The following is a 24,021-nucleotide window of genomic DNA, read 5'->3' as shown; positions in this document are numbered from 1 at the left end:
TGGCCTGGGGGATTTGGGCTAATAAACTTACAGCGCTTACAGTTGTAAAGCTGGTGAAGAGGTGACTAGTTCCTGGTCCTGACTGGGTCGAAAGGGTTCAGCCAGGCTGTCTGGGTGTGATGATAAAGCAGTCAGAAAAAAGCCAAGATGCAGTTATATAGATTCCATAAGGTCCTCCTTATGGCTTCTTAATGTTGCATCCATTAAATCCTTGATGAACCTGAACATGTGGGATGTGTGTCACCGGTCCATCACAACCTGTAAACAAGAGTAAACTGTGCTTAAGTGGATTAGCAACACCTGACACTCACTTAAGACAGTAATGTAGCACAAACCTTCATTACAGCCAACTGTATACTTTCAGTTACAACGGGTATACACAACACAACATTACAAATAGCCCTATACTATATAAATATAAAGAGTTTAATGACAGGTTGTGACTGTGGATTCCCAGCATTTCCATACAACAAAATACTGTATGTTTCATAGTCAGAGAAAGTTCTTAATCAATTATATCCTCTGGAATAAACTTCATTATTGTTGATGTTGATTTCTTCCCAATCAAATCAAGTAAAAATCAATAATGAACTGACCAAGATGAACTTCCAGAAAAAGGACAAAGCCCAGTGCAAACCACAGACATCAACATATTTTCATAAACATAACGTTGTGTGTAGGGTGTATAGGCAGAGAGTACTTCACAGACTCAATCTGGTTTTAAAATCAAATAATCTCAAGCAAAGATCAAGCTAATCCTTTTAGTGTCACACATTTTACTGGTATGTTTGAAATTCTTCACATAAATAGTTTAAACCTAAGTTACTTTTACTTCCAAAACAATTAACGTTGTGCACACACAAGAACCTCTATTTGTCACATACATAGAGATACACAAAACATGTAGTGGAAGATCTGGCTGCTCAACTTTCCTATGCAGAGGTACCACTAACTTTATACTCTATACGTATAAATAAGAACGATTTAAAGGAATGTAATAAATACATTGAAAGAGAAAGGGGTAAAAAGTGCAGTGTAGCAAATCCATGTAGCATATTTAGTGTTTTATGTATTCAGGCAGCGTGTGGCTTGAGGAAACAAACTCCTCAGGCTCTGTTGTGAAAAGACGTCTGACTAACTTCAGCGATTTGAGCAGTCCATGGTTCACAGCACCTTGCAGCATAGTATTTTACAGAATCATCTGGCATGCTATATGCCCAGACATAAAATGAAATGTTGAGTTAGGTGACAAACCAGGTGGCAGTAGTCACTGACATTGTCACCAACAAACCATCTCAGAAACTAGACAAGTAAATAAAGACACTAACACTGGCTATCTAATTGTAGCTAGCTGGCTGAGACTGAGACTGAGTGCTTTAATTTAGCCAGGTATCCTAGATGCCTATCCATTGCTACATGCAAGCCTGCAATAATATGTCGCTAGCTATCGGTAGCTGGGGACCGTAGCATGTTTCTTTACACTAAATGGCCTAGTTTGGAGATACAGTAATACTGTATGATGAAATGTAACTGACCTTCTCTACCGTATACCTTCAAAACTGAATTGTTGTAATGTCCACTGGTCCACACATCTCGAAAGGCATTGCTAACAGTTACCGGGTAGCTAAGGCCAGTTAGATGCAGCATGCTATGGTATAAAGACACCTTGCCAGCCAGCTATCGAGGGGTTGGCAAAGGCAAATATGCCTTTCTGCATTCATTGGACTGGCACTAACAAATACCTATAGCTGCAATGTTTGAAATGGAGATATAAGGTCACAATTTAGACAGATGACAGGCTAGTAAATTCCTAGCCAATGTTAGCTAACAACACAAACCTAATCTGGACAAATCCTTTCTTCAATGACCGACCACTTACTCCTAGAAAGGAACTATGCTTGAGCCAGTGACAACAACACTAGATATGAGGTTCATGTGCACATTGCCATTCATAAACACTAATAATATTTTGTAAATGTATTTACCTTTCACGAAGAGAAAATTATATATTCCCCGAGGGTGACCGTTAGTTCTTCACCCAGCCTTGATCGAAGCACAGTTAGCGACAGACTGTGGCTCAAATGCATTATGGGAAATGCTGTTGCCACACAGGCGCATCAACATACGATTGGCTATTAAATGCCACATTGTTGCGGTCCTAGGCATTATGTGAAAAATGTTCAAATGACTTTGCCCTTGGTTTTAACATTCCCCTGAAAGCCCTCCAAGATATCTCATCTCTCTCAAGTGCAATGTAATGCAGTGAGGACATTTATATCATGTAACATAAAACATGGAAAAAAATATTAAACGAAACTCTTAGTTTAAATAGGCTAATCTTAACTATGAAGGACATTTGTCAAAACAATGTCAAACAACATAAGTAAGTAATACTAGACAATGCATTTAAGATGTAGGTCTATCATTAGGCAACTTTTGCAAGTCTATTAAATAAGGGTAAGTTCACAGGCAAAGTCAGCTGACTCTAGCAATATTTCTTGTAGGGTGTGTAGGGTTTCGAAAACCTCATGTGCTCCTGAAAACACATCCTGTGCTCTATAATAACTCTTTTCCCTGGAGGAGTACGGCAAAGACTTTATATTAAACAACTATTGTTAAATATATTACTATATATATATATATATATATATATATATATATATATTTAAATATATTGTTGAAAATATCCCGGTGGTTATCTTATGAAGAGGAGTTATAGTCTAGACTTAGTAAGTCATATGGTTAGGTCTAAAAACCAATGCAGCACCTCAGTGATATGAGTTACAATGTCCATATAAATGTATCAGCTCCTCCGAGATGCTAAAGTGGTAAATGCTAGGAAATACTGATGAGATGATGGAGACGAGGCTGATGCAAAAAGGCAACCTCATTCTATCTCAGCAAATTCCCTCTGAAATTGGATTTGAACATATGTCTCAATAATTCATCACAAGCTGTCAGTACAAAAGCATATGCTACCCTTCTACACAATTTAGGCACTGTTTGATTTATTTATGTCAAAGATGCTTTTTCAGATAAGAACAGCCATCTCAAGCAATACATGGCTCTGCTCACACATTGATATTAGCTGTGAGCAACAAAATTCACAATGCATGCTTTCTCTATGATTTCAGAACAGAAGCCCTATGCAGCTATACAGACACCAGATCTCAAATTCTGTCCAATTGCCCTGGCTTCATGCTTTCTTATCGCACAGGCCAGGGGTAGCTAACATGGCTACAAAGGAACACATGCCTACTCTCCCTTTGAGACTGTAAGAGAGATAGGTCGTGTAGGCTGTCCCTTTGTCAGTTACAGTCATCCTCCCCATCTGCATAAGGCCAGCCACTCACAGTGCTGGGGAGAACAGGGTTTCAATGGCTATGTAACCCTCTGGGCTCTTTCCGTCTCTATGGAAACTAAATAAACAGTATCACATTGCAGGATGGCTGAGCCTTGAGGGAATGGCCCAAAAAGTAGCCCATCATGATTCAGTGCAACCATTAGCATCAGCGCCAACTAGCATAGATATTTATTTCTTTTTTCAAAAGACTATGTTGAATGTTCACTGGCCTACTTTTAGAAAATGTGTAATGCATTCTTGTCATTTCATTCACTCCTGTTTTGACTTATCCAAGGAAAATAATTCACCCATTATGCTTTTTTTTTTTACGAGCTGTCATGGTTTGAGCAATTCAGAAACATTTGTCTGCATAAAACAAACAAATCAATATGAAAAATGACATGTCTTGTTAACATGTTGGATTTTTATTTCATTTTTGAAAAGCTTGCCAAATGAAACATGTGACAAATATTTTCATGCTATTTCAGTTGTTTTCAGTCTGGTAATCTACTGGAGAAAATTAGGTGATAGTACTCTGAAGTGATCAGATACATTTCACAGGCCTGTATCTCTAACGGAATTTAAGCAAATATTTCAACTGTGCAGTGTAGCTACAGCAAAGCCATGTATGGTTATGGGGCAGAAGAGAGAGGCGGGGCTGCTCCAAATCGTCATCAGCGTGCACCACACCCGGAAATACACAGCACGCAAGTGATAATCTAGAACAGTCTAGTGAAATAACGGAGTAGTTTGGCATTGATTGCTAATATTTCCATGATCTTCCACATATCTAAACATTACCAAATAGTTTACATTCCCGTTGATCTTGTGGTTAAGCTGAAACAAAAAGGTAAGGTAGGCTATTTTGATATCATACGTTTCAAATCAAGCCACATTCAATGAAACCTCATCCGTTCATCAACGTTTGGCATGATGCGGTAATATCTGTACAAGTTAGAAGACGCCAGAAACCAAGATTGTTAATATCTATACCCTGCAGATGACCCAGGACGCGGCGGCATTGAAGGAAGAAGGGAACAGCCTCTTTAAAACGGGCGATTTTCAAGGAGCACTGTGCTCTTACACCAAAGCACTGAAACTTTCCGAGAGCAAGTCTGATAATGCAATCCTCTATCGCAACCGCTCCGCTTGTTACCTGAAGCTGGAAGACTATTCCAAGGCTGAGACGGATGCGTCAATAGGTATGCATCTCTACAACTTGGTGTTTTCTCTGTTTCCAAATATCTGTTCGAATGTAAGTGAAGTCAGAGAGGAGTCAGTAATGAAGGATCTTTGGTGAAGTGAATGAATTGGCCAAACATTGAAAGCGTATTCATGGTCTTTGTCCAGCTCTTGATACCGATCCAGGTGATGTCAAAGCAAGGTATCGTCGTGCGCAGGCGCTACAGAACCTTGGCCGATTGGATCAGGCATTCGTGGACGCGAAGACATGCGCACAGCTGGAGCCAAAAAACAAAGCATTCCAGGACCTCCTGCGTCAACTTGGTGCTCAGATCCAACAAAAGGTAACATTGGCTTCAAAGGGGAAAATGTAATCTTTGAATGACCAGTTCAGTTCTTGCTGTGTTAAACAGATGTTGCATGTCTTACTCTGCAAGAACAGGATTTGACTGCATTTCCATTGCCTATCAATTGTATTTAGTTGTATGTAGCTGAAGGCTTTCTGTCTACTCTTCCGGTCACTCCATCAGGCATCACAGCTCTCCTCCACAGATGCTCGCGTCCAGCAGATGTTCAAACTCCTGATTGACAGCTCAACATCACAGTCAGACAAACAGAAGGTAAAGGCCATAATAGACACACACACACACACACACACACACACACACACACACAGACTGTGTGTAGCCATGCATGTGTGTCCATTACAATTGCGCAAAAACAAGAGAATGCGCGCACATCTAAATAGTGCAGGTGCTGGACCAAAAAGACGTGAAAAGAAATGATAAAGGTCCGCACACTGATAGCAGCTTCCTTCATCGACCTGGGTCCGAAACGTTATGCTAAATAAACATGGGAGCTGCTATCAGTGTGCGGACCTTTATCATTCTTCTCATTACAATTGCGCACCCATCTATTTTTTTTCATCCTGTCTATCTTTCCTCCATGTGCAGGCAGCCCAGAACCTGGTAGTCCTCTCCCGTGAGGACGCAGGAGCCGAGCAGATATTTCGCAACGATGGCGTGAAACTCCTCCAGAGGCTCCTTGAGTCCAAGCAGGAGGAAATTTTGTTGTCTGCCCTCAGAACGCTGGTTGGCTTGTGCACTGGACACCAGTCAAGGGTGAGTGGATTTCTCTCCCCACTGATGGACTAAATAACAGAGATTATCAATATGTAATCACAGCAAACAAGCGAGGTTTATTGCATACGCAGAAAAGAGTTGTGAAAATGATTGTGTAAAAAAATGTAATGTCCACAACACTGCTTTAAGGCAAAACTGCTTCACCAAAAGCTTGAAGAAGACCCAGCAGGGTCGAAACGTTGCCTATCCTTTTTAAACATTAAATATGGGAGCTTAAAGCAGTGATTGTGGACATTATGTTTTTTCACAGAAGCAAGTTTCATTTGTCTTGTACCTGCCAGAAGGTGGGATGTGCACACAGTAACTTTTTTGAACGTCCTTGTTGGTAGACCATGGCTATCGTGAATGAACTTGGCATGGAGAAGCTGTGTGCGGTCATGGGCTCCGGGGAGCAGGCCGTGTCCCTGGCTGCGTGCCACCTGCTCCAGGTTATGTTTGAAGCGCTCACCGAGGGCATGAAGAAGGACATCAGAGGGAAAGATGAGGCCATCTTGCCAGGTAGGGAAGGACTTTGCTGACTGAATATTCCGATGGGGTCCTGCAAGGAACGGTTTCACTGGAGACTGTAGCACTTTATTTGTCACTTCCAAATACAAGTCTTTGCCAGGGAATCAGGCCAGGTGAAGACATTCATCTGATGCCGAGTGGACTTTATACAATAACAGACAGAGGAGCATTGTTGAAGCACTTTTGTAATCAAATAATCTCTTATTGCACACCTACCTGTATACAGTGATATACTTCTACAGAAACACAGTGACCTGTATTTTCTATAAAAGTAGAACATAGAGCTTTTGTTTACAAAGCAGGTGCATTTGCAGTTCTTCCTACAGGAATCGGATATGGACATTAGGTTGGCAATGTCACTGTGCATAATTGTATGTGTAACTGTGTGTGTATGTGTGTGTCACAGAACCGTCTCGGGAGCTGCGTTCCATGATGCGGCACCTCCTGGAAATGCTGCCCGCTGCTAGTGTGTCGGGACCCGGCCGAGACAGCGCCATCAACCTGCTGGTCAAGCAAGTTCCCCGCAAATCCCAGAGAAACCCAGACAACTCACTCACACTGTGGGTGACAGACCAGGGTAAGGGCCAGACTGACATACTGTGGCGTTTATTAAAACCATGTTGTTCAAAGAGCTCAATCTGGACATCCTTCTTCCTCGTTCAGGACTTAAGAACATTCTGGAAGTAGCAGGAACAGTGGCAGAGATCGGCAATGGCCCCCCGCTGACAGACAACTCCCACATGAGCAGTTCAGTGCTACTCAACAAACTTTACGATGACCTGAAGAGTGACGCTGAGAGGGAGAACTTCAGCCGCATCTGTGAAGAATATGTGAAGTGAGTTAAAGGCAGTGTGACATTTTGAAAGGCAGAGCCATTTTCTTTTAAGTGTGTCTAGAACCACGGGGCATTGTAATAATATGGTGGTTAAGGACCTGGGCTAGTATGCAGTCTGTAGCCTGAAAAGTTGTAGATTCAATATCTGGCTTCCATTGTTGAGCCCTTGAGCAAGGCACTTGTAATTTAATTGACATACGCAGTCAGTTATATTACAAATCACTGTGCATAGAAGTGTCTGCTGAATGAATGAATGAATGAATGCAAGTGTAGAAAGAGTAGAGCGGTAGCATGGAAGGGATGAGACAATATGTATGTCATATTGGCTACTGATTATTGACGGACCATTTGATTGACAACTGACATTGACATTGAGCAAGCTTTTTTCGCCAGTGTGGAAAAATTATCACTTCAGCAGCTTTTTAAATAATTTTTTAGATATTTCAACTGTAACAACTGTAACTGTGATACACTGTAACAGACAACACAATACAGTATACAAAAACATACTCTGAGACACCATAGTGACTTTACAAAACAGTATGGTTTAAGTTTAACCTTTATGATAATGAAAACTAAGTGATTTTTGCCTTGCCTTTTCTATATTGCCAGGAATCATTTTGAGCGCACAAATCTGGAGTCAAAGCTACGGGCTATCCAGGCTGTGTCGGTGCTACTGCAGGGGCCTAGTGATGTGGGCAACCGCACGCTGGAGCTACCTGGCATGATGGACGCGGTCATCGCTCTCTGTGCCTCACAGGACATCGTCCACCAGCAGGTGGCAGTGGAGACCCTCATCCACGCGGCTGGCAAGGCTAAGAGGGCCTCGTTCATCACAGCGAACGGCGTGACACTCCTGAAGGACCTCTACAAGAACAGCGAGAATGACAGGATACGTGTCAGGGCACTAGTGGTGAGTCTCAGACCAAAGAGCTATTTAGTATGTACACCTGGGTAGGATTTAAGAGTTGCATTGTGTTGTGTTGAGTCCTAAAAGTGTGTGTGTATGTGTGTGTGTGTGTGTGTGTGTGTGTGTGTGTGTGTGTGTGCGCGTTGTCTGACAGGGATTGTGTAAACTGGGATCAGCAGGAGGCACCGATTTCAGCATGAAGCAATTTGCTGAAGGCTCCACATTAAAATTGGCCAAACAGTGCAGGAAGTAAGTAATTATTTATAGGTTTTTTTCAGCGGCTTTAGTTGAGCTTATGTTTTTGTTTCATTCCCATCAGAGCATGTCTAGCCTTTCGATGAGGAGAGCAATGTTTTCCTCCACCTCTTCTCACAGGTGGTTATGTAACGAGTCGCTACCAGCCACCTCGCGGCGATGGGCCATCGAGGGCCTCGCGTACTTGACCTTTGATGCCGATGTGAAGGAAGACCTGGTGCAGGACAAGAACGCCCTACAGGCCATGTTCCACCTGGCTAAGGTATTCTGCTGGCTACCAACCTTTGAATTCTAGAATCAAAACAAATGATTCTGCATGGTTCCTGAATGCCTTCCTGTCAGCAGTAAATAAGTGTCCTGTCCTCTTCCCGTCCCTGCAGTCTGAGGATAAGACTGTGCTGTTTGCTATTGGCTCCACGCTGGTCAACTGCACCAACAGCTACGACGCGGAGAAGCCTGACGCTCAGATGGTGGAGCTGGCCAAGTATGCGAAGCAGCATGTCCCTGAAGAGCATCCGAAGGTACTGCCAGTTGGGATGTGTTTACTTTTGAAGGGCAGAACTTCTGCAACTAATCAGCTCAGAAGTCACTGTCTTGGAAACAGTTGATCATAAAGACACCCTGGGCAAGAGTAGACCATGGGCCCTCCGCTTACCAAATTTCACACAGCTGTTGGTAAAGAGGGGTTCACCTATAACCAAGGCTGGGCCTAGGCCATGGGGGAAAAAAAACCCTAGTGTTTACTGCGGGTTGTATTTACTGTTTTGGGTTAAGTATGGCATTTAGTATGAACCGTGTTTCCAATCATTCTTGTGCCATAAAGGTGTGCGTGTGTGCGTGTGTGCGTGTGTGACAGGACGCTCAATCTTATGTGGAGAAGAGGCTGGTGAAGCTGCTGGAGGCTGGAGTGGTGTCCGCATTGGCATGTATGGTCAAGCAGGAGAGCCCAGCCCTCACCGAGTCCTGCAGGGAGTGCATCGCCAGGTATGGCTCCAATCATCTCTGTCCACAAATACAGCAGATACAACATCCAGTAAATGTATGTTCACATTATTTAGCATCATTTTGGTTCTGACTTGATCTCTCCAGAAGGATGGTTTGATTTGTGTAATATCCAGAGTGTGACTAGTAGCATAATCATAACGGTTAGAATAGAATAGAATAGAATAGAATATATACGTTATTGTCATGCCTGCATGAAAATGAACTTTGGTGTCACTGCTAAGAGTAGTATAACACATAGGGTAGACACATTCTTTCCAATACACATAAACATATATCAGGATAGTTAGTGATGTGCTTAGTGTTCCCTCTGGTTTGTAATGTTCTAGGGTGTTCCTGGCGTTGGTGGAAAGACAAGAGGACAGGGGAACCGTGGTGGCACAGGGGGGAGGAAAGGTCGGAACATCCTCAAGCATTGTCAATTCTCAACTTCAGCCACACAACAATTACATGCACCCATAACATACAGTATATGGGCTACATATTGGTATTAATGGAAGTCCTTGCTCTGTGGTTTCAGGCTCTGCTCCCACTTGTCACAGAAAGTACAGACAAGGGCAAGACCAAAGCAGCACAGGCACTGGCCAAAATCACCATCACTCACAACCCAGAGATCGCCTTCCCTGGAGAGAGAGTGAGTGGCCTGGTTCTTGTGTTTAGCTTTAAAATAACAACAGAGTGGGTTGAAGTGGGCAGTTTGTCTGTTTAGACATTTTAAACTAATACTGATAGTCTAATCAGTTGGTTCTTGGTAGGTATACATTAGTATATTCCCAGTCTGCCCACATAGGTCTGGAGCAATTACATTCATTCATCTGCTTTGGCGCGTATTCCGTGTCTCCCTCCACCCATTCACCATACAACAATATTTGATATTTGATATTGATATTGATATTGGCTTCATATGTTATCTTAATTCAGATGGGTGCTACACATTGGTGGTGGTTAAAGGTGATATTCCTCACAAGTGCTATAACAATGTAATGTGTTGTTGTTGTTATTGTTAATACAACTTTGTTTTAGATCTATGAAGTGGTCCGTCCTCTCGTCAGCCTGCTGCAACTGGAGTGCACTTCGTTGCAAAACTTTGAGGCACTGATGGCCCTCACCAATTTGGCTGGCATCAGCGAGAAACTCAGGTCAGTCAGCCGAGGAGAAAAAAAAAGTACCCTACAAGTTCTCTGAACCAATCAATACATTTACATGCTAGATCATTAAATTGACTAGACCATTTAAAGGGACACTTTGTATCTTTAGAAAACCAGTCATGTTTTTGAATGGTCGTGCATCATTCTCTCAGTTTGCCTTGTGATAGGAGGAATACGGATTTCAATGTTGGAAAATCATCATTTTACATCATTGAAAGCAGGAAGTCCTATTCATGGGTTTCATTGAAATCCGTATTTCTCCCATATCAAGGCAAACTGAGGGAATGATGCACGACCATTCAAAAACATGACTGGTTTTCTAAAGATACAAAGCTTAATGCTAATCGGTGAAGTGTCCCTTCAATTGAACAGCTAATGAACTGCCGCTGTTTTGAGCAGGCAGAAGATCATCAAGGAGAAGGCTGTGCCAAAGGTGGAGGGCTTTATGTTTGAGGAGCATGAAATGGTGCGTGCTGCAGCTACAGAGTGCATGTGCAACCTGGTCCTCAGCACGGAGGTGAGTCACCTGAATGTCTTTGATACAGATGCATATGGGGGGGGCTATCAGAATGAAGCCAAAAATAGCCCCAGAAACACTTTGAGAAACATAGATTGCACTTCCTCTGATGCAAGCACACAAAATATGTCTATATTTGAAGAGTTCAGATGCAAAAGCCTCTAAATCCACTTTTGTCAAAAATGAGATAATGATGGTGAGTGAATGCACATATAGTGTACCGTAAGTTAATTCAATAATTTAGCTTCAAAACCAACTAAATACCACTCTCTTCATGGTCTGAAATATTGATTTGTAGGCTAAACCCTATAGGAGCCTGATACAAAATGCTCATTTAAAAGAAAAGACGGATTTAGAGGCTTTTGCATCTGAACCCTTCCTTGCAGATAGAAATGTATGTAAAATGTTGTTTTCTTCCTGGAAGGAAGATGTGTAAAAAAGCTCAGTTATCCCTGTGTCTGGTCTCAGGTGCAGAAATTGTTCCTGGACACGGGGAGTGACCGGCTGAAGCTGCTAGTGCTGTACTCTGGCGAGGATGACGAGAGGCTTCGCAAGGCTGCAGCTGGCACGCTTGCCATGTTGACCGCAGAACAGCCTGACTTATGTGGCCGCATCCCTGACACGGTGAGATTTTGGCAGCCTACAGTGATCTAGTAGCCTAGAAATCTAATCGCCCCTAGCGGCAGCAAATGTAATTTGGCTGGCGGGGCAGTCTAGGCACGATCCATTGAGCCAGGGAGCTGAGAACCCCCAGCACCAGCGTTCCAATCACAGCGTGTATAGAGTCGGTGGGTGGGCTTAACATAATGGTGACTGACATGCGACCAGAAGTTGCGACGGTAACGCATCCTGTTATTTGAAAACAAGAAGATGATTCGTTTAGCGTTATCCTATTGCGTGGAGAGGGAAGGTTACGCATCCTGCTACTCGAAAACAAGAAGATGATTCGTTTAGCGTTATCCTATTGCGGGGAGGGAATTTGAAAGACAACTGTTTATCCCACCCCTCCGATTGCGCCCTGTCTACGGTGAGTGTCCAGACCCTACATCTTGATGTGGGTCTGGCTCGTCAGGCTAGTGATCTAGGGTTGGGCACATACTGTAGTATTGGGTTGGATATGTTTTGCATTAATGCCTCAGACATATGCCTCAGTAAAGGGGAGAGGCAGCCTTTTGTAAAATGCTGTTGTTTCAGTGCTTTCTACCACTGCAAGGCAGGCAGTGTGTGACGAATTGCAACAGGTCAGGTATTGGCAAGTGTGTACCCACATATGATGGATTCAAAACAAAAAGTTTTATCTCAAAGTTTCTCCTGTGTCCTCCCCTTTTTTAGACAAGCCACTGGCTCGAAATCCTGCAAGCACTGTTGCTAAGTGACAGTCAAGACCTCCGTCACCGCGGCGCCGTGATCACGATGAATCTAATGGAGGCGGAGCGCGGCCTGGCGGAGAAGTTTATTGAGAGCGAGGCTCTCGAGATCCTCTCCGTCATGGCCAAGGGGGACAACTCAGCTCCCAGCCCCGAGGCTCGTATCGCTCAGCAATGTCTTGACCTGGCTGTGGGCTACGGGCTGATCCAGGCGGGACCCCAAGCAGGAGAGCCCAGGTCCGAGGCGTGACCACCATAGCTCTCATGAGATCTCCAATGCAGCTCATGGGGCCTTCAACAGTCCACTATGACATAGGATTTCAAGACAGGTTTTCACTCTGCGTTTTGTCACATCCCAATGAAGTAGGCAGGCAGTGCTCAAGAAAACTAGCGTGAAAAGCTGCAGTGTTATCAATCCAGTTTGAAGTGAATTCTAAGAAATTATAAGCCTCAACATTTTTCATGAACACTACAGTTGCTCCAAGCCACACGCACACCCAATGTAGTGCAGAATTATGTGGTGCCACATTCCCCACATTTCCATCACAGGCAGCTTTTGGACACCAAATCAGACTAAACGTTTAACACACACCAAACATTTCCATCTTATTTTGTTTTATGTGATACTGCATACTGCATAGTATTTAACATATGCATTCCAAAAGCTTTGTTAATGTCTTAAACAGAAGAAATATTGATATGTGTATGCAGTGCAGAGTAGTTTGAATTTCCACCAGGTTGGGTATGATTTTTATTATATGACAAGAGTGATTTATTTTGTATTTAATCTGCACTGTTGAATGATGGTGTGCTGTGCCTTTTTATGAACACTAAATGTGTGTACCGTGCACCAATGCCTGTATGTATGAATTATTTTTTCATGGACTACTGCGCAATAAACATGTATTATTTGAGTGCTGTAAGTCACTTATTTATATAAAACCCATCAGTATGCTACAACCACAGCTACACAACCATAGTAAAAAAAAAAAAAAACATGGACAAAGTTAGAATGTTGCCGTTTGGCTGAGCCAGACAGTATCAGTTTCTGCGCATGCTCACAGGTCAAGCTTGCAATGGCGCTTCCCACAAGTACTTCAGCATGCTGTGTGTATAGTGGTTGCACAGTTCAGCTTTTACTGCGCAGAGTCGATGAATAAGACACTACTTTGAAGGTGTTTTCGTTGGCTGGATGTTGACATTAATCTTAAATAGCTTACACCTAACATTACTTCTTACCCGGCAATGAAACTATGCTCGCAGGTTAAAGTTAACCCTGGCTGCTGGCGCTAGCATGTACTACAATCAAATGACTTGGTTTGGCTTTGGTTTTAACGGCTTTGGGCAAATTGTGCCATTCGGGAAGGTGGATTGTGAGACACCTAGCGAGAACCACGTTAAAATAGCTGTTCCTGCCGTTGTGAAATGCTCAAATGACAGTTCAGTCAGAATTGTATCAGAGACCAAACATGAGAAGGAAGCTAAGGCTTGGAACATGCAGGTTATTGCGTGCTGGAGTCGCACGGCTTCGTTTTTTGGGAAAGGTAAGTTTGGCTTGTTGAATTGACCGGTAACTGACTCCTTTGATAAAGATTCAATAGTGAATTACACGCAGATTATGACACATTGAAAGACCTTATCATTTAGTTATATTCTGGAGCCATATTTCGTATATTGTCTTTGGGGAAACATTACCTAATCTAGAGCTGACCTCATTCTGTCCTTTCTCAGGTGAAGGACAGGTGCATCTGACAGGATTCACTGATGGTTCATTAGACCGCCGAAAAAGCATCAGCAGGAGCACTGGGTGTGTGGATGCCTGGATCACTGAGAGATACTTGACTCTTCGCTTCACAGACAGAGTCGAGTGCTGGACTTGTGATGGTGCAAACATGGAGCTTGTTTTGAAGTTGGAACAGGATTCATCAGACAGAAAGACAGGTGATGCAGCCTAGTTCTCTCAGACTATGTCAAATGTAAGCCAATCAATAGTTCTACAATCTACCCTCACCTTCAAAATTAAAGCATGTTTGAAATATATCTCCCTGGCAACATACTCCCACAAACAACTCTAGTCTTTGCAGTTAAAACTGGCTCCTTCACAGCTAGCAATTTCTGCTTACTTCACCACCACTTCTGCTGAGCTTGGTTTCGTGGTTGATTCTACCCTCTCCTTTGACACATCAAAAACATCAGCTTTCTTCCACTTGAAGCACATTTTTAAACTTCGTCCCTCTCAAACCCCTTCTCCCACTGAGACACTCACTCACTCATGCTTTCATCACCTCTAGGTTAGATTAACGCAATGCCCTGCTCACTGGCATCTCATCCAAAAGATTAAACAGCCTACTACAATATATTCAAAACCCTGCTGCTATAGGGTGCTCAGCTGTACCAGGCCATGGGGTCACATCACTCCCATCCCCTACCAATTACACTCCCAGTTCAGTACCACATTCAATACAAAATCATTCTGCTTGTACACAAATTTCTCCACGATCTGGCCCTTCCCTATTTGTCAAATCTCTGAACCCCATACACACCATCCTGTACTCTACACTCCACAGATGCCCATCTCCTACCCCCCAATGTTTTCTTTCCACCCTGTGTCTGTGTATTCTTGTTCTCTGGTGTGCATTGTCATCTGTGTCTGTGCCTCAGTTTGTATGTAGTGTGTAACATCTTGAACTTTTAATTGTACAGTGTCCTTGGGTGACTTGAAAGGTGCCTATAAATAAAATTTATTAATATTATTACTGTATTAGTAGTAGTAGTAGCAGTAGTATTCCAAGAGCCTGTAGGATTCCTTTACCATGTCTAATATTACAAGTACACACAACCAGACTGCTCATCACAAGTTTGCTCAATCTACAGGTCATTCCGCCCCGCTCCCTCTTGTTCCAGAGGGGTACATTGCCTCGGAACCCCCTCTTTTCCGTCCCTTGTCTCCCCAGCTCCGTGCTGACCGGCTGGCTCTGGGCACAGCCCATGCCCTCCTCCTGTGCGCTGGTGGCACCATATACACCTGGGGTAGTGGAAGGTGAGCCTGCATGCCCGTATATAATTCTATGATTATATAATAATAATAATATACTATTAAACTGTGTATAATACATCGTATTATTGCTATTCTCCTTAATGTACAGTAGTATTAACCAACTTTTAAATTGTTTACTGTTCAATTTATCTATTGTATTGTTATTATTTGTTTGTCACTTTGGACAAAAACGTGCTAAATGCCCTAACCATAACCATAGAATGTCTCTTACTCATCTCTGTTGTGCATTACATGCAAGGGTGAAGGGGAAATTCCGACTGGCATGAATATGCCCTCAGAGTGTAGCACTGTAGCTGCCTAGCTGCTCTAGTTTTTGGCTGCAGTAACTTGAGCTACATAGTTTTTGTTTTTGTTTGTTTTTTTAAATCTATGTGAATAATGGAATGTTCCCTTAAGTGTCAGCTATCTAACCTTTTTGGGTAAAAAGAGAAAGAAGTCCCCTGTCACCCCATTAACCCAGAAAATAATAAACGTATCTCTCTGTGATCCCGATTATGTTTGTAAAACATATGTACTTAATATATACTTAACATATGTTGGATTCTCATTAGCATAGACTTCAACAAGGGGATAAACAGGAATAAAGTAACAGCAGTAAAAACAAAATATTACCAAAAATAAAAACCACAACAATGATGACACAATGATGCAACAATGATACAACAATGATATATGTCTAAGCATATGAAGACTAAGCATATGCATATAAGCAATGATATATGTCTAAGCATATGAAGACTAAGCATATGCATATAAGCAATGATATATGTCTAAGCATATGAATAAAGCAAATCACAAAATCAGTCACAAGATCACTAACTTCAGGCTTTTGTCAAAATAAACATGTAGTTTAAAAAAAAAACAGTCTTTCACAGGCTTTCACAACAGACTAAAGGAACTATTTCTAATCTTGAAACAATTCAGAGGATTTATCATTTACTGTAGGAATATTTAAAGAATTGTGCATGGACAACATGTGTCCCCTTGTGTTGAATAGGGGTCATCCATATCAATAGAGACATATTCTCCTTGTCTCTGTCTTGGCTTTGCCTTCACCTTTTCTGTTTTGAGGACCTTTTGCAGGAAAGCTTCACAGCGGGAAATATTGTGAATTTCATATAGAAGGCTCTCGCTGAGCTGATAAGTGTTGTCATGACTAAAATTTCTCAGATCTTCATGTTTTGTCAAATAGACTTTATGAAATTTTTCATTTGAATTCAAACTAATAATAAGGCGGTCAGTGTTACTTCCATCTATGTAGTGTGTGAACTTCTTTCTAACATAGGAAGGTAGTTGGTATGCTTCAGTTGAGCCCAAGTTACCCACTTCATAGTATGGGTTGGTCTGATCAGGTAGAAGTCGACCATCTTGATTATTATCAATTCTGTTTTTGAAGTAATGGAAGCCAAAGCCCCCGTCCTTTGGATTGTATTTCATGTTAATCTGGTTGTTGTTGTCAAACTCTATGTATTCTGTAGCAAACCAGAACAACAGCTCTAACCCATGTCTGGGGCTTGGTTGACCAAATCCGGAACGACTCAGGCCCTCTATGTCTTCCAGGAATTTAATAGTCGGCATCGCCCTCCGTAGCTGGAAAAAATATGTTATTTGTTATGAATCTCACAAGAAGACACAGTTACTGCATCGCATAACCCAGAAATAGCAACTGTCAACATGCCATAATCAGAAACATTGTCCTTATATTCTCTTGGAAGTCTTCCACAAACTGACAGGATACTAGCTCACCCAATTATTATTATTATTATTGGAAGGTCTTCTGTCTGTTTCATGTTAAATTCAACTGTCTACATTTTGTTCAGATGCCCATTTATATCACCTCACAACACTTCCTGGTCACTCATTAAATTATTTGTTCATTCAATCGAAAAATAAAACACATACCTTCAGCTGTTCGCCGAATTAGTCTAACTGACAATCTCTGTTCATTCAATCGAAAAATAAAACACATACTGTACCTTCAGCTGTTTGCCGAGTTAGTCTAACTGACAATCTCTGTGTCAGCTGCCTTTATTTGAAGCTTTTGTTTCTCAAGAAATCGAAACCTACCTGAGGAAGTGAAACTTAATTCCATGTACATTCCATTCCATTCCATTCCATGATTTGGCAGGGTGTCGCTCTTGAATGGTAGTAGTCCCTACCAAGAAAACCAGCCATGTAACTTTCAATAGCGACGCCCCACCAAATCTTGCGAGAATCGTGAAACATTACCTTGTCAGATATAGCTCTTTGGAGGTAATTTTGCCTGTTGTTAATCCTTCACCTCACCATGGTATCCTGAAACAGTATGCTTGTTCACAACACAAGGACAATGAAGATTAGCTTTGTCTACAGAACAGGACCTTCAGTATTGATGATGTACTGTATTTATAAGTTGCTTTGGACAAAAGCATCTGCTAAATACAATAACCATGACCATGCTTTATGACTAGAAGACACCCAAGAGCAAGGCTCGGTAGCATATTCCTCACATACAGAATGGTTAGGGACTGCTCTAACTGAAACTGACTGACTGCATTCACCAAACCTACACTCTGTGCTTCACACAGCCATGGTCAGCTGGGCCACGGCACTCTGGTGGCAGAGGAAGAGCCGCGGGTGGTGGAGGCGCTGTGGGGTCTCCCTGTGTGTGCGGTGGCGGCCGGAGGATGGCACTCCGCATGCGTCAGCGGTGAGAGAACCTGCATGCATATGCACTACTCACAAAAAGTCAGGGATATTCGGGCCTTCGGGCGAAATTTCAGGATGAATCTAAAATGCACTATAACTTTTACAGGTGAACTTAATGTGACCTTCTCTAAATTGTTGAATGCGCAAGTTTAAACAGTTCAGTGTTTCAGTACTTATTGTTCACCCGAAAGTCAGATATCCCTAACTTTTTGTGAGTAGTGTGTTATGTGTCTTGTTAGCAAAGTCAAAAGGTTTTTAATATTTGAAAGCAAACTTTGAATGAAACTATACTTCTCCTCTCTGCACCCCAGCAGGAATGTGTTGATTTGCTGGAAGAGTGTGGCTCTGTTCTAGCCATTTCGTTTGTTTCCAGTCAGGACTGCTCAAAAACTGCTTTTACTGTGAATTCACACACTCTATGATCAGATTGTGTGGGGAATTCAGTTGAGGTTGACAAAAGTCCAACCATGCGGAGTACATTTTCTGACTAAACTGATTTGTGTTCTGCGTGTGCTGGTGCTGGAGCGCCGCTGGTTGGGCAGGCAGCTCACTGCTCCGGGTTAATGTGTGATTCACCTCACTGTGTGTTCACTGTGTGCTGTGTGTGTTCACTAATTCGGTTAAATTGGGTTAAATGCAGAGAAACGAATTTCCCTCACGGGATCAAAAAAGTATATATTCTATTCTTTATTTGCTAGAGGGCGGAGATCTGTACATGTGGGGCTGGAACGAGAGTGGTCAGCTAGGTCTCCCGTCTCGGCGCTGCAGGGAGGAGTCTGAACAAAAAAAAGGTTAGTCTTACACTGATATGATGCTCTCCTGTTCCCGTCAGCATAAGGAAATAAACACTAATATAATGCAGTATGATGTAATTTGTTCTAACAACTGCCTTCAGTCATGCTGTACTACAGATAGAGCCAGATACCGTAACTTTCTTGCCTCTTTTATATAGGACCATAGAATTTAAGAATAATAGTTATAAGAAGTGGCAATGACCAAGTTATGTAATGTGTATATAATATAATGACCAATTCCAACTGCAAAAAAAATGCATAGATACAATTTGATAACATGTACAAGCATCTATTTTTGTTTTGCATCATCTTTGGAACACCTGAAGAATCAGGTGTGTTAGTATTATTACTAATTATTATTGTATCTAATGGAGAAGGCTATTGTTTCCATCAGAAACTGGGCAGCCAAAAAGAGAACAGGAGGAGACTGGCGACGACGTGTTCATCTCTATCCAAGCCTTCCCTGCCCTGCTGGACATTCCACATGTGTCGGAAGTCAGCAGTGTTAGCTGTGGATCCCGCCACACAGCTGCAGTCAGTTGTAAGGTCACAGTAAATATCTTACATATAGTTATGTTAAGAGCACTTGTATTTGCGATCATTTAATCTTCTGTTTCTTGTAGGTCAAGGGGATCTGTATACCTGGGGATGGGGTAAGTTGAGAAGCTGTATGAATTACTCTTTCTGGAGTACATGTGGTGTGTGTTACAGATATGATTTACACAATTCTCTGATGTGTCTACATTTTAAGACATTGTAACTAAGTCTTGCATATTAAATGTTGATATACTTTCTTTCTATACAATAATTATATATTTACTGTATTCTATATTAAAGTACATGTCATTAACATGATTGTTGTCTTTCATATGTAGGTGACTATGGACAGTTGGGCCATGGGAATCTATGCAGCTCAGATCAACCTTCCCTTGTGGACTTCTTCCCAAAACATGGACTGTGTGTGAAGGATGTGAAATGTGGGCCATGGAATACATTTGTATCTGCAACTCAAGCAAACCCTGCAGGACCACATGCAGATGACGATGCAGCTACAAGTTATTCAGGTGGATTGACAATCACTACATGAAATCAATAACACAGTTGTAAATACTCTTAGTATATTTTATTTACAGTGTAGAAAGTTGTATTATTGCACAAAGATTTAACAAAGATTTCACATACAAATTTAAAAATGCCCCTGTACAGACCCATGATAGAAAACATCAGACAGATAATTTGATCAAAGGCAGCATCATGTTTATAACTGTTTTGGAAGGATAAATGCTGGTGTTCTCTGTGAAAATTGTGGACCCATTCCAAATCTTTACATCCAAATCCATGTCATTTACAACACAATTTTGAAAGAACTGTAAAATAGAAACAATAAACAATATTTTTAGAATATATAATTGCTGACAATAAATACAGATAAACTATAACCTGTGCCAATCCTACCTGACAAAGTCCGGAGACCTGGAGATAACGTGCTGGAATTCCGAGAGGTTCACAGTGCCATCTTTATCAATGTCCGACTCTTCCAGAATCTACAAATCACAATGAAACCCAGTCAAAAGAGCACAGGTTACAGTTATTTATTTATTCATTCATCTAAACAGGGACAGTGCACACAAAAAAAAACCCATTAAATTATGCAGACTACGGATAATTACGTTGGATATTAGCTGTCTCATCTCCTCTTGGGTGAGCCGTGTATCATCCGTGTCACCCGTCAGACAGTTCACCAGTTTTTCCAGGTCCCCTCCATCCAGTGTCCCATCGTCATCAAAATCTGTACCCAGAAAATGTTTTATTGAGATGTAATTTATACATTATTCAGGTGTAAGTAACTTGCAAAGTGAAATGCAGGGCTTAAAGTTATAAGCCCTGATTTCAGACACAGGCCAGGCTGTTAAATATTTGAAATTTGATAGTTATATACATTATGACTTTGAAGGTTTCTGATAGCTTAAGACACAGAAATGTTTGTTGCTCTAAGCCCAATGAGATGTATATGTACACACCAAAAATACGGAAGGCGTAATGGGATTTGATTTCCAAGGTTGCCGAGTCACTGAAGGCACTCAAGAGATCCAGGAAGTCCTCAAAGGTGAGACTTCCATCTTTTACCTCTGATGTGGAGAAGACATTACAAATCCTTTTCCGGAAAGGATTTGACTGCAGAACAAATAAACCATGTAGATAATTAGTCAACTGTTAAGGAGATACGATTTAGCTTACAAGGAAGAGGTCTGAATATCTTGCTAACTAGTCGTTTTTCAATAACATAAATGTCACCTTGAGTTCTGGCAGTGCAAGTATTTTATCCATCGGCACTCTGGTGGGGGGATTTCGCTCATCTTTTGTGAGTTCGTTGAATCTTTTGTGAGCTCTGTAGGAACATACAATGGAAAACAATTCGTTATTGTGGCTTGAGTAATGCAATGTTGATTTATTTTAGTTGGACGTTTAGAATAAGTATCACATTCCCAACACTTAACTTTTCCTTAAACTGGTGTTGCTTAAATCGGGCAAAGTACTATCTTACCAGGAAGTCGGCTCTATTTTACTACAGGAGTCATTTACCCATTTGCTTGCTGAGGCTTGCTAAAATGCATGTAGCTGATTTGTAAGGCTGGAAATAAATGCCCTGAAGAAAGCTCCATGTCGCTACACATGGGCATTTTTAGTTGGCCCTTGTATGCCATTTTTGTAGTAAAGACACAGGAATGCCTTGGTCATCATTAGTTTTTTTTTCTTTTCTATATGTGGTTAATCTTCCAAATAATGGCGCAAAACACTGCGATGCAAATTAGGATTGAACTTAATTTGACTTGTACTTACAGTAAAATTTCTTGTTTTGATAGAAAAGTAAGCTCCTGTGGAAAATAAATAAAAAGAATACAGACATTTGCATCAATCGACCATATGCACAATTTAAAGCCTACGCCTGGGTAGATCCAGTTCACATCACGTCATTTCAATAAGCACTTGTTGCACTGACAGTTAAAGACAAACAAATGGCAGGTGCTGGAGTTAGCGTTACTTTCACAATGGTCTTTCTATCCTGACTTTTAACTTTGACTGAAAACTTTAACATTATCTCCATAGACCGTAATGTTTACTGTGTATAAGGCAGGCTAATGGCGAAGGCGCGTACAAAGCTAGCTCGGAAACAACTTCATCCATCCTCCCGTTTTCCACTGACATTTTAAAAACAAATGTTGGTACACATTTGTTTCTTCTTTTTCAGCTACTAGTCAAATGCCCCCTGACCACCGAACGTCACAATTTAGTTGGGGAAAGTTAACTTGGATGACAGGCTAGCTAGGGTGCTTCGGCTGAGCAGTTTACTGCTAACTTCACCGAAGGTTGGCTGAACTTTTAGGAAGAAGCGTAACGTCAAAATGACCAAGTTGTCCATAAAAACGGATTGCGTTCTCTCATTTGAAATGTAGTTGGACTCACCTGGTATTCTGCGAGCTGTTCCTTCGGCAACTGACTGGCTGATCCTCCCATTTCTAAAAAATAAGTTAAGTCCAGTTGTTATTTCTTTTAGAGACAAGTTCGCTTTGTTTGGGTAGGACGTCAAGAACTAAGCTGTCACTTCCCGTTCCTGTAACTGCGTAATGGTACCTATGGAAACTACATTTGCATATGAGCAAAGTTCTCTGCCCAGCTGGCCCAATAACCTTTGGAGCGAAAAAAAAAAGATCTTCCTTTTTCTCTGAACAAATCAGATACAAGTAGGCAAAATGCCAATTTATATAGTAATATTGTGGCAACTTTCCTCCAAAATGTATGAAGTAGGCTTATTATCATTATAACATAATATGTAAGCCATTTCAACTTCCGGGTTTTCCCATGCTGTGTTAAAGTACACCACTGGGTTGCTAGCAGTCAACCACCCATCGGTCCTTTATCGGTCATTTTGTGATTTGCTGCTAGGTCAAGGAAAATAAACATGTAATGCCAAACGAGACGTGACAAGGGCACCTGGGTGCAACTGTAATATATAATGAAGGTATGTATTCCACTGTTACACGTCTGCTATTTCATCTGTTGTGCTAATGCTATCCACAATAGTCAGCAAAACATTGCTTATCTAGTTGTGCTAAACCATAGACTGCATAGACTATGTGCTAAACCAAATAGGACGACGAGTGTTCTTGCAGTATTTTCAGAACCCGTACTTTGTCTCTCTCAGGATGGACATTAAAGAAACAGTCAAGATCGCTCTGAAGAAGTATGACGTTGGGGACATGTTTTCCTATTTGCCAGTCATGCCAAAAGCCTCAGTACTTATTCCAGTGTTCGTAAGAGGAGGAGAGCTACACGTATTGATGACTTTGCGTTCACCTCATGTTAGTAGGCCTATTCTTTAATGTCAGTGTTGACTATTAGACCTGAACAATAAAATCTAAATGTTTGGACTTGACAAGTTGTTTAAAACCACTAAATGTTGGCCCTTGACAAGTAGGATACATTTCCATTAGGCCTACTAACATTTTATAAATGTCTTTTGCAGCTCAAAAGCAATGCTGGAGAAGTGTGTTTTCCGGGTGGAAAGTCTGACCCTGAGGATCAAGATGAGGTGGACACAGCCTTGAGGGAAGCTAAAGAGGAAATAGGCCTTCCTCCTGAACAGGTGGAGGTGGTCTGTAAACTCTTCCCTGTCATTAACAAGGTATGTCATTTTCACTTGTCTTGTTGTGTTTTAGTCAATCAATCAGTCAATGAATATTTACAGCAACTTTTGTGTAGAGGAGAGGAGTAATGTAAATTGTTTGACTATGCACTGATACAGCATACAAAAGAAAGAACAGGAATATGTTCTCTATGGGGGACTGACGTGTTATCAATTGCCGTTTTCTTAAAGAAACAACACGCAAGCCAAAGTATGTGGCAATATGGTATGATTAGAAGTTTCTAGGTTTGGTTGTTTATAATAGTGAAAAAAGATTCACAATTATGTTTTTGGAAGGCTAATACGGTCTTTCTCTCTTTCATTATGCACATTATGTTCTCTGGTAATTAAATTAAGGCATACTTACAATTTACATAAGTAATGTGAAATATCATCTTTGGACAACCTTATACTACACGGTGTCAGTTTGTCAATCATGTTTATTGTTCTTGATCTTACATATTTTCCCTTACTAAAACAGCGCGGTCTGTTGGTGACTCCAGTGGTGGGCTTCATTGAGGACTCATTTGTGGCCCAGGCAAACCCAGCTGAAGTGAGTGAAGTGTTCACTGTGCCTCTGGACTTCTTC

The 24,021-nt window shown here is 41.5% G+C and overlaps 3 protein-coding genes across 4 annotated transcripts; 2 read left to right on the top strand and 1 right to left on the bottom strand.

Annotated features, from left to right (window-relative positions):
* The first annotated feature begins 4,034 nt into the window (after positions 1–4,034).
* unc45a (unc-45 myosin chaperone A) lies at positions 4,035–13,122 on the top strand. The gene is made up of 19 exons (XM_062547687.1): positions 4,035–4,193; positions 4,344–4,545; positions 4,694–4,869; positions 5,056–5,145; positions 5,479–5,646; positions 5,997–6,165; positions 6,581–6,751; positions 6,838–7,009; positions 7,622–7,922; positions 8,074–8,168; positions 8,295–8,436; positions 8,555–8,695; positions 9,031–9,158; positions 9,506–9,572; positions 9,697–9,810; positions 10,200–10,315; positions 10,724–10,841; positions 11,310–11,465; positions 12,174–13,122. The coding sequence occupies exons 2-19, from the start codon at positions 4,344–4,346 to the stop codon at positions 12,456–12,458; spliced, it is 2,811 nt and encodes a 936-aa protein (XP_062403671.1). The 5' UTR covers positions 4,035–4,193; the 3' UTR covers positions 12,459–13,122.
* A 217-nt stretch (positions 13,123–13,339) lies between these two features.
* LOC134094040 (RCC1 domain-containing protein 1-like) lies at positions 13,340–23,091 on the top strand. Of its 2 annotated transcripts, XM_062547410.1 has the most exons (10): positions 13,340–13,752; positions 13,940–14,149; positions 15,083–15,248; positions 17,834–17,955; positions 18,653–18,745; positions 19,143–19,289; positions 19,372–19,401; positions 19,624–19,812; positions 22,694–22,769; positions 22,953–23,091. In XM_062547410.1, the coding sequence occupies exons 1-9, from the start codon at positions 13,503–13,505 to the stop codon at positions 22,705–22,707; spliced, it is 1,221 nt and encodes a 406-aa protein (XP_062403394.1). In that variant the 5' UTR covers positions 13,340–13,502; the 3' UTR covers positions 22,708–22,769; positions 22,953–23,091. The 2 variants fall into 2 exon arrangements, with proteins under 2 accessions (XP_062403394.1, XP_062403392.1); XM_062547408.1 differs by lacking the exons at positions 22,694–22,769; positions 22,953–23,091 and having other exon boundaries at positions 13,341–13,752; positions 19,624–19,850.
* Positions 19,857–22,373, bottom strand: LOC134094041 (calcium and integrin-binding protein 1-like). Its single transcript, XM_062547411.1, has 7 exons — positions 22,214–22,373; positions 21,590–21,624; positions 21,044–21,137; positions 20,770–20,923; positions 20,419–20,537; positions 20,204–20,292; positions 19,857–20,115 (listed from the first exon to the last, which is right to left on the bottom strand). The coding sequence occupies exons 1-7, from the start codon at positions 22,262–22,264 to the stop codon at positions 20,094–20,096; spliced, it is 564 nt and encodes a 187-aa protein (XP_062403395.1). The 5' UTR covers positions 22,265–22,373; the 3' UTR covers positions 19,857–20,093.
* Positions 23,092–24,021: the final 930 nt, after the last annotated feature.

Source organism: Sardina pilchardus, chromosome 10, assembly GCF_963854185.1.
Source record: "Sardina pilchardus chromosome 10, fSarPil1.1, whole genome shotgun sequence".
Taxonomy (NCBI): Eukaryota; Metazoa; Chordata; class Actinopteri; order Clupeiformes; family Clupeidae; genus Sardina; species Sardina pilchardus.
The sequence above is the reverse complement of the archived record's forward strand: the minus strand, read 5'-3'. Positions and strand labels throughout refer to the sequence as shown.

Excerpts from the sequence above, each read along its gene's own strand:
- LOC134094040 (XM_062547408.1), top strand. The coding sequence starts at position 13,503 with ATGTACTACAATCAAATGACTTGGTTTGGCTTTGGTTTTAACGGCTTT. Across the intron at positions 13,753-13,939 it reads GGCTTCGTTTTTTGGGAAAG|GTGAAGGACAGGTGCATCTG; the intron begins GTAAGTTTGGCT and ends GTCCTTTCTCAG. Across the intron at positions 15,249-17,833 it reads TACACCTGGGGTAGTGGAAG|CCATGGTCAGCTGGGCCACG; the intron begins GTGAGCCTGCAT and ends TGCTTCACACAG.
- LOC134094041 (XM_062547411.1), bottom strand. The coding sequence starts at position 22,264 with ATGGGAGGATCAGCCAGTCAGTTGCCGAAGGAACAGCTCGCAGAATAC. Across the intron at positions 20,924-21,043 it reads TTGCACTGCCAGAACTCAAG|TCAAATCCTTTCCGGAAAAG; the intron begins GTGACATTTATG and ends TTTGTTCTGCAG. Across the intron at positions 20,538-20,769 it reads TTACGCCTTCCGTATTTTTG|ATTTTGATGACGATGGGACA; the intron begins GTGTGTACATAT and ends TTCTGGGTACAG.
- unc45a (XM_062547687.1), top strand. The coding sequence starts at position 4,344 with ATGACCCAGGACGCGGCGGCATTGAAGGAAGAAGGGAACAGCCTCTTT. Across the intron at positions 5,146-5,478 it reads CACAGTCAGACAAACAGAAG|GCAGCCCAGAACCTGGTAGT; the intron begins GTAAAGGCCATA and ends CTCCATGTGCAG. Across the intron at positions 8,437-8,554 it reads CCATGTTCCACCTGGCTAAG|TCTGAGGATAAGACTGTGCT; the intron begins GTATTCTGCTGG and ends CCGTCCCTGCAG.